Source organism: Dromaius novaehollandiae, chromosome 1 (genome assembly GCF_036370855.1).
Source record: "Dromaius novaehollandiae isolate bDroNov1 chromosome 1, bDroNov1.hap1, whole genome shotgun sequence".
Classification (NCBI taxonomy): domain Eukaryota; kingdom Metazoa; phylum Chordata; class Aves; order Casuariiformes; family Dromaiidae; genus Dromaius; species Dromaius novaehollandiae.
Window position 1 is genome coordinate 59,828,920 of NC_088098.1, and position 10,773 is coordinate 59,839,692.

Below are 10,773 nucleotides of genomic sequence, written 5' to 3' on the forward strand. Positions count from 1 at the left end.
GGTTCTTTCCAGCTACTTCAAGAGATATATAAACATTATCCTGCAGTTCATTCCAGAGATGATCTTTATTATCTCTCTTTTTGGCTACCTGGTCTTCATGATTATTTTCAAATGGTGCTATTTTGATGTCAACTCATCCCAGAGTGCGCCAAGTATTCTCATCCACTTCATCAACATGTTCCTGTTTAGTTACAGTGATGACACAAACGCTCCATTGTATCTGCATCAGGTATGGATAAAGCAACTTGAATCTACTGTACCTGTTTCCACTTGACCAGTCATGGTGGAAGTTGTGGAGGGTGGGCATGAGGATGGGGAACAGACTCAGAAACTCAGCTACACATGCCAATCATGTAAAAGAAGACTGTTCTTCTGGCATTTGTGTTGGCCTTGTAGACAGGGAGGAGAGAAAAGCTGCTTGAGCTGCATAGGAAATCCCCCTCTTAGTGTCATCCTTGCAAGTGTGATGGTGCAATTTAAGATACTTCAGAGGGAAAAAAAAAGGAAAGAAGGGTTATTGGAGAAATAAAGATGTATATTGCAGGTGTACTGTCCTGACTGAGGTCTTGGCATTATGCTAGGGACAAAGCAAGTGTCTCCTTTCCTTGATGACTTCTTCCTTATTTTTGCTTTGGAAAACCTGAACACTTAATATTTTCAGCTAAAAATTAAAAATAATTAGACAATTTTATGTCAGCTTTTGGTCAAAAATATCTCCACTGGGAAGTTATTTAAAAAAATAAAAGCAAGAATTCTCCACTGAAAGAAAATTTCTTTAAAAGTCAGCTCTATCTATTGGCTTAGAACAGGGAATTATTCTTTTTTTCTTGTTTTTTTGTACTTGCCAACATCAGTGAAGAATCAGCAAGCAAATGCTGCCACCAGTTACATTTACCTGTCTATGTTACTGACTTCCACGCTTCGGCACATTGCCCTGTGCTTTGTTTTAGCAAGCTGGGGTTAGAAAAGAGCTCGGATTACTTCCAACGAACTGCATTAAGGCTGTAGGGGAGTTCAGGAAAAAGCAGTTTTCCCACCCTCCAAAAAGTAATTAAATAATGTTTTGCCTTGCAACAACCTAAAGACTTTTGAAGATAAACATTTTTTCTTGCAGAAAACTCTCCCCCCCATTAACTCAGTCCATGCCATCCACCTGGGTAGTCTCAATGCAAAGACTGTATGAAAAAACCCTAAGGTGATCAGAGACCTGAGACAGTCTTTTTTAAAAAAAAAAGGGGGGGGGGCACAAAAGAAACATAATCTTACAATGTTGTTGTAGTTGTGGGGGTGTTGTTAGGTTTTGTTTGTTTGTTTGTTTCTTTTTTGTCTTTTTTTAAACTGGATTAGTTCCCCAATCCAGTTGGCAGCATGACAGTACCAGCAGTTATGTTAGCATAGCAATAGGGGTAGCACACTGCAACAGAAGCACCTCAAATTGGTATTGCTGGCATGGGTAATGTATTCTCAAACCTAAGCTACTCGGGTTTGGTTCCTTTCAGGAACTGAAGATCGACAGCTAATCTTGGATCCCCTGCTTTCCAGGGGAGACCCCGAACAACTTGGCTCTTCCTGCAGCATTTCTACTTTGGTCAAAGCAAGGAAGAGTGACTAGTTCAAGCAAGGCAGTAACATTGGGTTTTGGCAAATTAACACGTTCCAACATGAAAGCCTTTCATCTCCAAGTCTCCAACCATCTCTAGCTGGCAGTGCTTTCTGGAGCCCTCAGCAGTATACATTCACTTTCATGACCTTACAGAGGAGACTCAACCTAAAAGGGGAAGATACCTACTGAATCAAAAAAATGTTATTTTATAGAATCAGATTTCTTATAAGTGTAGTTGGCTAAAGAAAGAAAAAGTGACTTTTTGCTTTTCTTGTCATCTCTTTTGCAGAAGGAAGTACAGAGCTTTTTGGTCATATTTGCTCTGATTGCTGTTCCCTGGATGCTTCTAATTAAACCTTTCATTCTCCGAGCCAACCACCAGAAAGCACAGCGCATGGTACAGAACGTGGATCTATTACTGTTTCAGGCATGGGGCTTCGGTACAGCAAAGGCAAAGTCGAGCAGACAGCCCCCAAAAGTGTTTGCAATGGTCTAATTCTGCTTTCCTCTGATGTCAGAATTTCACCAGTGATTTCAAACTGTGTTTTACTGCCCATGCACTGAGAGACATTCAGCTGAGCCACCTAAAGGAGAAGCAAGTGCTTTTGCTCATATAGCCATACCCTTTTTGTTGCGAGACGTGTTAGGCCGATACTGAGCTCTTTCAAAAGTAGTATCCAAAACCAGACATGGTTAAAAGAGACTGACACGCTCGTAAAGCCAACACAGGTCCCTGGCAAAGGCCTTCATTGCCTGTTCACAGCTGTCATTAACAACAGGTTGGCTGCTCTGCGTGAACAGGGAATCTGGGTTACTCCCAGCCTTGGAGGTATCACCACAGTTTGAAGGGGGTGCTTGCTTTAAAAGCTATTATCTGCTTGCAGACAGCACTTTCTTCCCTAACTGATTGCCTTCACATTATGAGAGCTCTCCTCCTCTTGGGCTCTGCAATTTGCCCAGCTCTTCAGTGTGTAACTGCTGCAGCTGTGGCAGTTTCCCAGTTGCTCATTAATTCCTTTATTACCTCAACAGGTCTTTACTTGTCTGTCACGAGTTATTTCTCTTTATAGTTGGAGGTAGTGCCTGGAGTAGCTTTTATAGGGCACAGATGTTCCCATCTGAAGAAAGAGATGCTAGTTGTGCTATGTGACCTTTTCCCATCCAGTCACTTCTGACCTATAACTGAAAGCCAGGTCCCATGGGGACTTTTGCAGTCCTGCCTCTGTGCTGTCATTTCTTATTTTGTGAGTCTTCTGGGATTTGGAGGAAAGCTTGGCATGGATGACTCCATCTCCTGCTTTCATACTGGCAACACCTGACAGCTTTTCCTCACCTCCTATCTTGCCCCTGTATTTCAGTTCCTGATTTACATGTGTTAGCCATATGATCACATCTTATATTTACCCAGATTTATACATTTGCAATGAAGTGTGTTCTCTATGCTGACATTTGGATAAACCAGAGATGTAGCAGATGTGACAAAGATTACTGGTGCAGTAGGAAACAATACGTTGTTATGAGGCTTTGCCCATGAAACCTGTTGGAAACTATAAAGAATGACAGGATAGAACCCAACAGAAGCTGTGAAGTGAGTATTTTGTTATAGTATGTAATAGGACTGTTATCGGCATATGATACAGGGCTTTTCTTAGACTATGCTATGCTGTTGTTTCTGCAGCGAGGCTCACATCAGATTTTTCAGGTCTTTGGCAATGCTCTGTACAAAATGGTTATGGAGAGAAGATGGGTGGTCATGAGATTTTTGTCAACTGAAAACAAATCAGGAGATCTCTGTCTGTATCCTGGTTACTGTTTGACCTTCATCAAGTCACCTGATCCTTCCAGGATCCCTTTCCATTTCACTTGCATTGATGCTAATTCCTTTGATATCAGCTCCTATTGGTTTATACCCATGGATCATCAGCCTTACTATGCCTCAGTTTTCTCATTTGCCAAATGTGATGTTTCTTCACAGAATTGTGGAGGTTGGAAGAGACCTTTAGAGATCATCTAGTCCAACCCCCCTGCTCAAGTAGAGAGTCTGGCCCCATCCTTTTTACACCCTCCCTTCAGATACTTACACACTTTGATAAGATTGCCCCTCAGCCTTCTCTTCTCCAGGCTGAAGAGTCCCAGCTCTCTCAGCCTCTCCTTGTATAAGAGATGCTCTTGTCCCTTAATCATCTTAGTAGCCCTTTGCTGGACTCGTTCCAATAGCTCCACATCTCTCTTGTGCTGGGGAGCCCAGAACTGGACACAGTACTGCAGATGTGGCCTCACCAGGTCTGAGTAGAGGGGGAGGATCACCTCCCTCGACCTGCTGCCAACGCTCTTCCCAATGCAACCCAGGATACCATTGGCCTTCTTGGCCACAAGTGTGCATTGCTACCTCATGGTCAACTTGTTGTAGACCAGGACCCCCAGGTCCTTCTCTGCAGAGCTGCTTTCCGGTAGGTTGGCCCCCCAGCCTGTACTGGTGCCTGGAGTTATTCTTCTCCAGGTGCAGGACTTTGCACTTCCCTGCATTTAACTTCATGGGGTTCCTACTCTGTCCATCTCTCCAGTCTGTCAAGGTTTCTCTGAATGGCAGCACAGCCCTCTGATGTATCAGCCACTCCTCATAGTCTTGTATCATCATCAAATTTGCTGAGGGTGCACTCTGCCCATCATCCAGGTCATTGATGAATATGTTGAACAGTATTGGACCCAGTATTGATCCCTGGGGGACACCGCTAGCTACAGACCTCCAAAATAGACTTTGCACCTCTGAGCTCTGCTCTTGAGCCAGTTTTCAATCTACCTTGCTGTCTGCTCATCTAGCCTGTACTTCATCAACTTACCTATGAGGATATTATGAGAAGTGGTGTCAAAAGTCTTGCTAAAGTCAAGGTAGACAATGTCCTCTGCTCATCATACAATGATGTTTCTCATGGGTATTAAGGGTGCACTGGGAAGATGAAGAAACCAGCTCCAAATTATGTTGGAATCATTGGAAAATGCTCTAGAAAGGAAAATATCTAAGTATTACTAGTCATTTGGTAGGAATACTCAGTTTCTCTCGTTCTTGTCAAATGATTATTGTTGAAACTGTCCTCATATCCATGACAGTTCTTATATGTTATGTATCCTGAGGTTATCAATGAAGTTGTGTGCCATGATCTGCGTCTTTTTGGTACAAGCCTGTAGGATGACACAAAAACCACATTGTATTTCCTTTTTGAAAGGTTCTGTCCCAAGCCAACTCAGGAAACCCTGCAAATGAAAGCGAAGCAGATGTCCCAGAGGCCAACCACTCCAAGAAAGCTGCCCAGGGAGACCATAGTGGTGGCCATGGAGGACACGAGGATGATGATGAAGAGGTAAGCAAACCTGAACAGGCTGAAGACAGGAAAGAATCATTCAGACAAACACAACAATACAAAATACAGAGCCAAACAGAAGGCTTCTGCAGAGTTTCCAGTCCTTCCTTTTAACAAGATACCAAGACATGCTGTGCTAGCAGTTTGTGTTTCCAAACACAGTACACTTTGGATTTTAATAGAATAAATTCCTCTAACTTGTTCCTGAAGTTTTGCCTAGTGTGGTCAGGCGTTCTTGCAAATCTCAAACTTTATTTTCCTCAGGGATATTGTTTGACTTTCATATTGCACCCAGAGAAGGTCAAAACTTCCCCAAGAGTTGGCAGGCTTTTTGGCTTTAAATTGCAAAGACACATTTAGAAGTCAGCAGGCTACAGTGTTGGCTAAGGAGAAAAGTCTCCCTTTGGCACATATTGTCAAGTGCTTCTGTGGCATGCAGCAACACAGTGAAAAAAACCGAAAAGGAGGTTTCTAGCAGTTTGAGGTACCAACAATATTGCATGTAGATGTGGCTGATTGGGAAGGAAACAACACTCAGATTCTAAGAAGATATGCTTATTCATTGATATCTCCCAAAAGGCGTATGCCAGTAGGCAGACAGTCTGAAAACTCCAATTGTAAATAAGAATTTCTGTCTCCAGAAGAAATCAAAACAATTAGTGGCATTTGGATTGCCATCTTATCCATAGTTTGAAATTGAGACTGGAATATGAGCTGGTTCTTTGCTTTTCACTGGAATTGTATTTCTTCAGCGGATAATGTGTGGGATGACCATAGAGAAGGGACATTTTTCAAAGCAATCTTTGAGATCTGGGAAATATCCTTGTATTGCTCAGTAAATAGCAAAGAAAAGGGAGGCGTATGAAGAACCTTTCATAGAGTGTTGCTCTGTCACTGAACAAACACTCTGCCCTGAACTAAAAACTAATAAAATGTGCTTGGTTTTTACGTTGTTTCAGTTCAGCTTTGGAGATACGTTTGTCCACCAAGCTATCCATACCATCGAATATTGTCTGGGCTGCATCTCCAACACAGCATCCTACCTGCGGCTCTGGGCACTGAGCTTAGCTCATGCACGTGAGTGGTTGACTGTGTATTAGTTAGCTTACTGGCAAATCCATGCTGACCACTGCTTCTGCCAGTATTTGATTGTTGCTCTGATTTTTCCCCATGAAATCAAAGCTCTTGTGGAAATGTGTGTCTTGAAATTGTTTGCTTCAGATCAGATCAATCCAAGCATTTTGCAGTGGTCGTCTTAGTTTTTAGTGGTGATTCCTGGAAACTATATGTCATGAAGCTCCTGACTGCATTTCCTGGCTGAAACTCATTTCCCGCTGTCTACAGCCTCCTCTCTGGAAGAATCCTCATGGTGTATGGCATGGTAGGAGGTGCAATCCACATGTGTAGTCCAGTCCATAGAGGTAAATGTAGTATGGGAACCTGGACTTCATTTCCCAGGAGGCACTTGCTGTAGATTTAGTGGATGCAAATGTCTAAATGATTCAAAGCAGATAATTTGATTTGGCTCAGCAAACCAGAAATAAAAGTTTCATTTTGAACACTCTTGAAACTTTTAATTTTCACTGGAATTTTTCCTATCAGCATTTTCAATGTTTCATGGAAAATGTACAGCATTTCAGTTTCTCTTGTCTTGATTCAAGGTAAAAACAAATCCTCAAATACTAGAAATTCTGTCAGGCTGTATCTTCTAATTTTCAAATACTCTAATTGTTCTGATATGTTTTTTATTAGTATTGCAGTACTGCCTCTGGCTAAAAGTTGTGCCTGCCTTAAAAAAATGGGAACACAGAGAAGGAAAACAGGTTGGGGGGTGGGGAGGCAGCTGGGTGCCACGGATTGGCAGGGATGAGCTGTGCTTCTGGGCGCAGAAATGAGCTTAGTAGGAATTGACTGGAAGCTGACATGCTGATTTTATATGGAAGATAGGTATTTAAAGAGAATAAAATAAACCAAATAAAGAGCTTCACTAAGGGCGTGTTATGTGTTATGCCAGAATTCTGCCTGGAAAACCACCATATTCCTTTGCAGCTTTACAAAGTGGGCTTTGACAAGAATATTTTCCTGAGGGCTGCAGTTGCAAGGGGTCCTTCACATCTGTTGTCACCTGAAGTAATAGGTCATTGAATTCCTAGTTTGAATATGGCCTAGGACCTCTCTGTAATGACTGAAAAAATGGAAAATAAGGCTGAACTGGTGGTTGGGGAAGAGCTGGGCTAAGTCCCTGCTTTCCCTGTATCTCAAGAGGAAAAGTACTCAGTCCTGAATCTATCCTATGAACTAAGGCAGTTAAAAGTGATCTTGTGCTGACAGGATACCTCAGATGTAGGAGTGCTGTGAATATTGATGTAAACCTGTGCAGGAAGAAAAATGCTCTAAGAACTAACAGGCATGCAGTCAGCCTAGACCTTAATACATCCCGCCTTGGGTGAGACCATGCATTTGTCATTTTTTTCCATCACATCTTCTCCATGACATCCTAATGGTTTGGACAACAGATGCGAAGTCCATGTCTTCTGTGGGTCTTAGCTGGCACAAATTAGTAAAGTTTGTAACCTAATCTCCACTTGTACTGATTATATAAATCAATCATGTTCACTGGGATTTAGCAGCAAGCGGTCTTAAAAGGCTCAGTGTACTGCCTAGCTGCCATGTTAAAGAGGTTCAAATTAAATTGATGACCATATCATACCAGGGTACCATCCGTCCTAGCAGCATGCTCATGCAGACTTGTGATGCAAAGCAAAACAGCACCATGAGCTTCCAACAGAGGGAAGAAAAGCAATGGAAAATGATCCGCATCTGCTTTTCCTATCCCATTCATCATGGGGAGACAGGGTGACCATACGTGATTACTATCACAGGGGCTGACACTTTTTATTAGGCCAGCTCATCTAACTGGGAGAAATGGAAGAGCTTTGAGGCTAAATGCTCTGGCCTGTGGTGCATTCGTGGAGTTTGCTCAGCATTGTTTTCCTTTTATTTCATTTTGCAGAACTGTCAGAGGTTCTCTGGACCATGGTGATGCACAATGGGCTCAACAACAGCAGCTGGGTAGGCCTCATTGTCGTCTTTATCATCTTTGCAGCATTTGCAGTGCTGACTGTAGCCATCCTGCTTGTCATGGAGGGGCTCTCAGCCTTTCTGCATGCTTTGCGTCTTCACTGGTAAGTGTATTGGTCTGTGGGAGATTTTCCTGGAGCAATCCTTGGGAGGAATAGGGCTGAAATTGAGGTGGCCACACCAGCTAACGTTAGACACAGCATGAGTACCTATAAATTAGACATCAGTCTCCCTAGCAAAGGAACGAGAGAGACAGCTCGGAGGGAGGGGAGATCAGAGCTCTCTGCTCCTCCTCTGAGCTGTTTTCTGCAGGAACCTGTCTATCCTCATGAGCCTATGGAGACTGGTCTCTAAACACAAGCTCCTAACTCAGAAGTGAGCAAAATCTTTCAGGCACCTAACATACACAGCTTTAGGTCCAACTTCAAATCAAGAGTTTGACTTTTGTTAATCACTAATGGCACATATGCAGTTAATATGAGATATCAGTAATGGGGCCATATCTGCAGTCACAGTCCCATTGAGATACTGTAGCTGGTGTCATCCAGTCTGCCACTAGCAACATTTGGGGTCTCCTGTATTGGGGGTGCCAGACCAGCAAAGACATGCAGTGCCCATGTGACATGGACAGACGTGGCAAACAGCAACCTGCAGCTCTCTGCCCAGGTCAGTGGGCTGAGCCTCCGAGGCCATCTTGATGTGAATGATAAGGGCTGAAGGCACAGTCACATCATGGTGCTGCATACCCCAGTCAGGGTTACCGTCAAACAAGCCAGCTGGAGATTAGCTACCACAGCAAGAGTTCAGCTGGGGCTGCAAAAGCTGCTGAAAATCTGGGTCTACTCTCATGCCATCAGCCCAGGTTGTGCTCCTGGCTATTTTAGCTCTGTGGCAGACCAGCTTCAAGTTAGCTCATCCTTGTCTTAACTGGACAGCAGTCCAGGCAAAGATGGCCATCTAGACATACTCTCAGGCTAAGACATATAGTAAGACTAACACAACTAATTCCCCCTCACCACCACCAGTCTTGGCCTTATCTCTGAGCATGGAGAAGCTGTGGCCTTTTTCACCGTGTGATGCCCCACCACTAACGACAAACACTGCCAATGAAAATGAGTGTGGAGCTGCTTGTTATTGTGCTGGGATGGGGAGAAGTCTGTTAGGCAGTGTTGTGCTGTACTGCACAACAGCGTGATCGATCTTGGCTCCAGCACATGGTTATCCAGACTCTCAGAGCCATTAGAGCAGGGTAGGATCAGTTTACCAGGCACTCAAGGTCCTGCTGGCTGGGCTCACCGAGAGCATTTCCAGGTTGACTTATGAAAAGTCAGAGCAGACGTGTGCCGAGTCGCTCTCTGGAGCTGCCTGTGTGTCTCTGCCACTTCTGAAAGGGTACCCTTCCCTTCCCCCTTTGCTGCGGTTTGCAATGGATGCGGGTGCGATGCCCCTCTCTGCTCGGTCCTGCAGGGTGGAGTTCCAGAACAAGTTCTACGTCGGGGCAGGCTACAAATTTTCTCCATTCTCCTTCAAGCACATTATAGATGGCACCGCAGAAGAATAAAGTCAGTGCATCACTTCCTCACTCCTGAGAACAGGTTTTATTTTCTCATAATCAATTACCCACAGAGTGGGGTATATAGAATTAAACAGTGGGATGTGGCCCTTAAAAGAAGAAGAGCCGTGATGAAAATGTTTTAGCTTGGCAAAAATGCAACTCTCAAAGCTAGCCACTTTCACATGTAGTACTGTATCAGGTGAGAGCAACAAACATACTGCATCAACTGGGCTATCTGGACCCTTGGCTGCATATTTCTGCTGAAGTCTGCCAAGTACCTGGACCTCAGCACTTGGTCAGGTCAGCTGTCGACTGCTTGGTTAAAAAGAGGAGATGCACCTTTTTGAATTCAATTGATCATCAGTAATCAACTTGCATATGTTTTGTGCCATTTAGTGCCTTATATTTGTGGTATATTTCTTTCCCGGGAAAATAAATTTTGCCTGTTTCTTCAAGCTGTGGTTGATCATATGACAGCGATTAACTCCCTTAGAAGATTGTAGCCCTTCATTCAGCACACAATACAAAACAGCTTAAAGACAGATCATATTGCAGGCTTGCAATTTTCTATATACTTTAGTACAACCACCCTCCTTTTATCTGATTTGCTCCAGGGCTTGACAGTGCTAGATTATAGACTTTTGCACACATCATCACTTAAGAAAAGTGTTAGTTTTGAGCAGTGTAAACAAAAGAATGTACTAGTTTGCATTTTGTCAGCCAACTTATTTTTTTGTATTGACTTGTTTCTCATTGGAGATTTAAGATGACTCCTCTTGTGCAATATTTTTCAATACTTTGTTAAAGCAAACTGTATAAAATGGAAAAACCTAGTGAACAGAAAGAAGAAATAAACTAAGACAATTGAGATGAATTCGGTGTTGATGTACTATGATCTTTCCTAAATATTAGTGCATTACAAATTTTTAACAGTGAATAGTATTAACCACGATAGGCTATTTTTTTCAGTCAATGTTGGTTAGGGCACCATGGAGAGTGTAAGAGCCTGACACAACACGCTGATGAATTTGGAGGCCGCAGTGCTTCCGTGGGGTGTGACAAATAGGACCTCCTCAAACCTCACATCCTTGATATCCAGATCAACTAAAGAAACCCACCTGGCACATGTTCCTGGCAAGATGAGGACTGGGATAGTTAACGGAGGCAGTGTGATT

At 43.2% G+C, this 10,773-nt stretch overlaps 1 protein-coding gene across 3 annotated transcripts in view; it reads left to right on the forward strand.

Moving 5' to 3' along the window:
* The window catches only part of ATP6V0A4 (ATPase H+ transporting V0 subunit a4), a 30,191-nt gene extending 19,719 nt beyond the window's left edge, over nucleotides 1-10,472 (forward strand). For all 3 annotated transcript variants that reach the window (XM_026119824.2, XM_026119826.2, XM_026119827.2), the window contains 6 exons: nucleotides 13-229; nucleotides 1,893-2,000; nucleotides 4,828-4,962; nucleotides 5,922-6,039; nucleotides 7,976-8,147; nucleotides 9,511-10,472. In XM_026119824.2, coding sequence (XP_025975609.1) covers nucleotides 13-229; nucleotides 1,893-2,000; nucleotides 4,828-4,962; nucleotides 5,922-6,039; nucleotides 7,976-8,147; nucleotides 9,511-9,604 — 844 coding nt within the window. In that variant the 3' untranslated portion in view covers nucleotides 9,605-10,472. The remainder of the gene's footprint in view (nucleotides 1-12; nucleotides 230-1,892; nucleotides 2,001-4,827; nucleotides 4,963-5,921; nucleotides 6,040-7,975; nucleotides 8,148-9,510) is intronic.
* The last annotated feature ends 301 nt before the right edge of the window (nucleotides 10,473-10,773 follow it).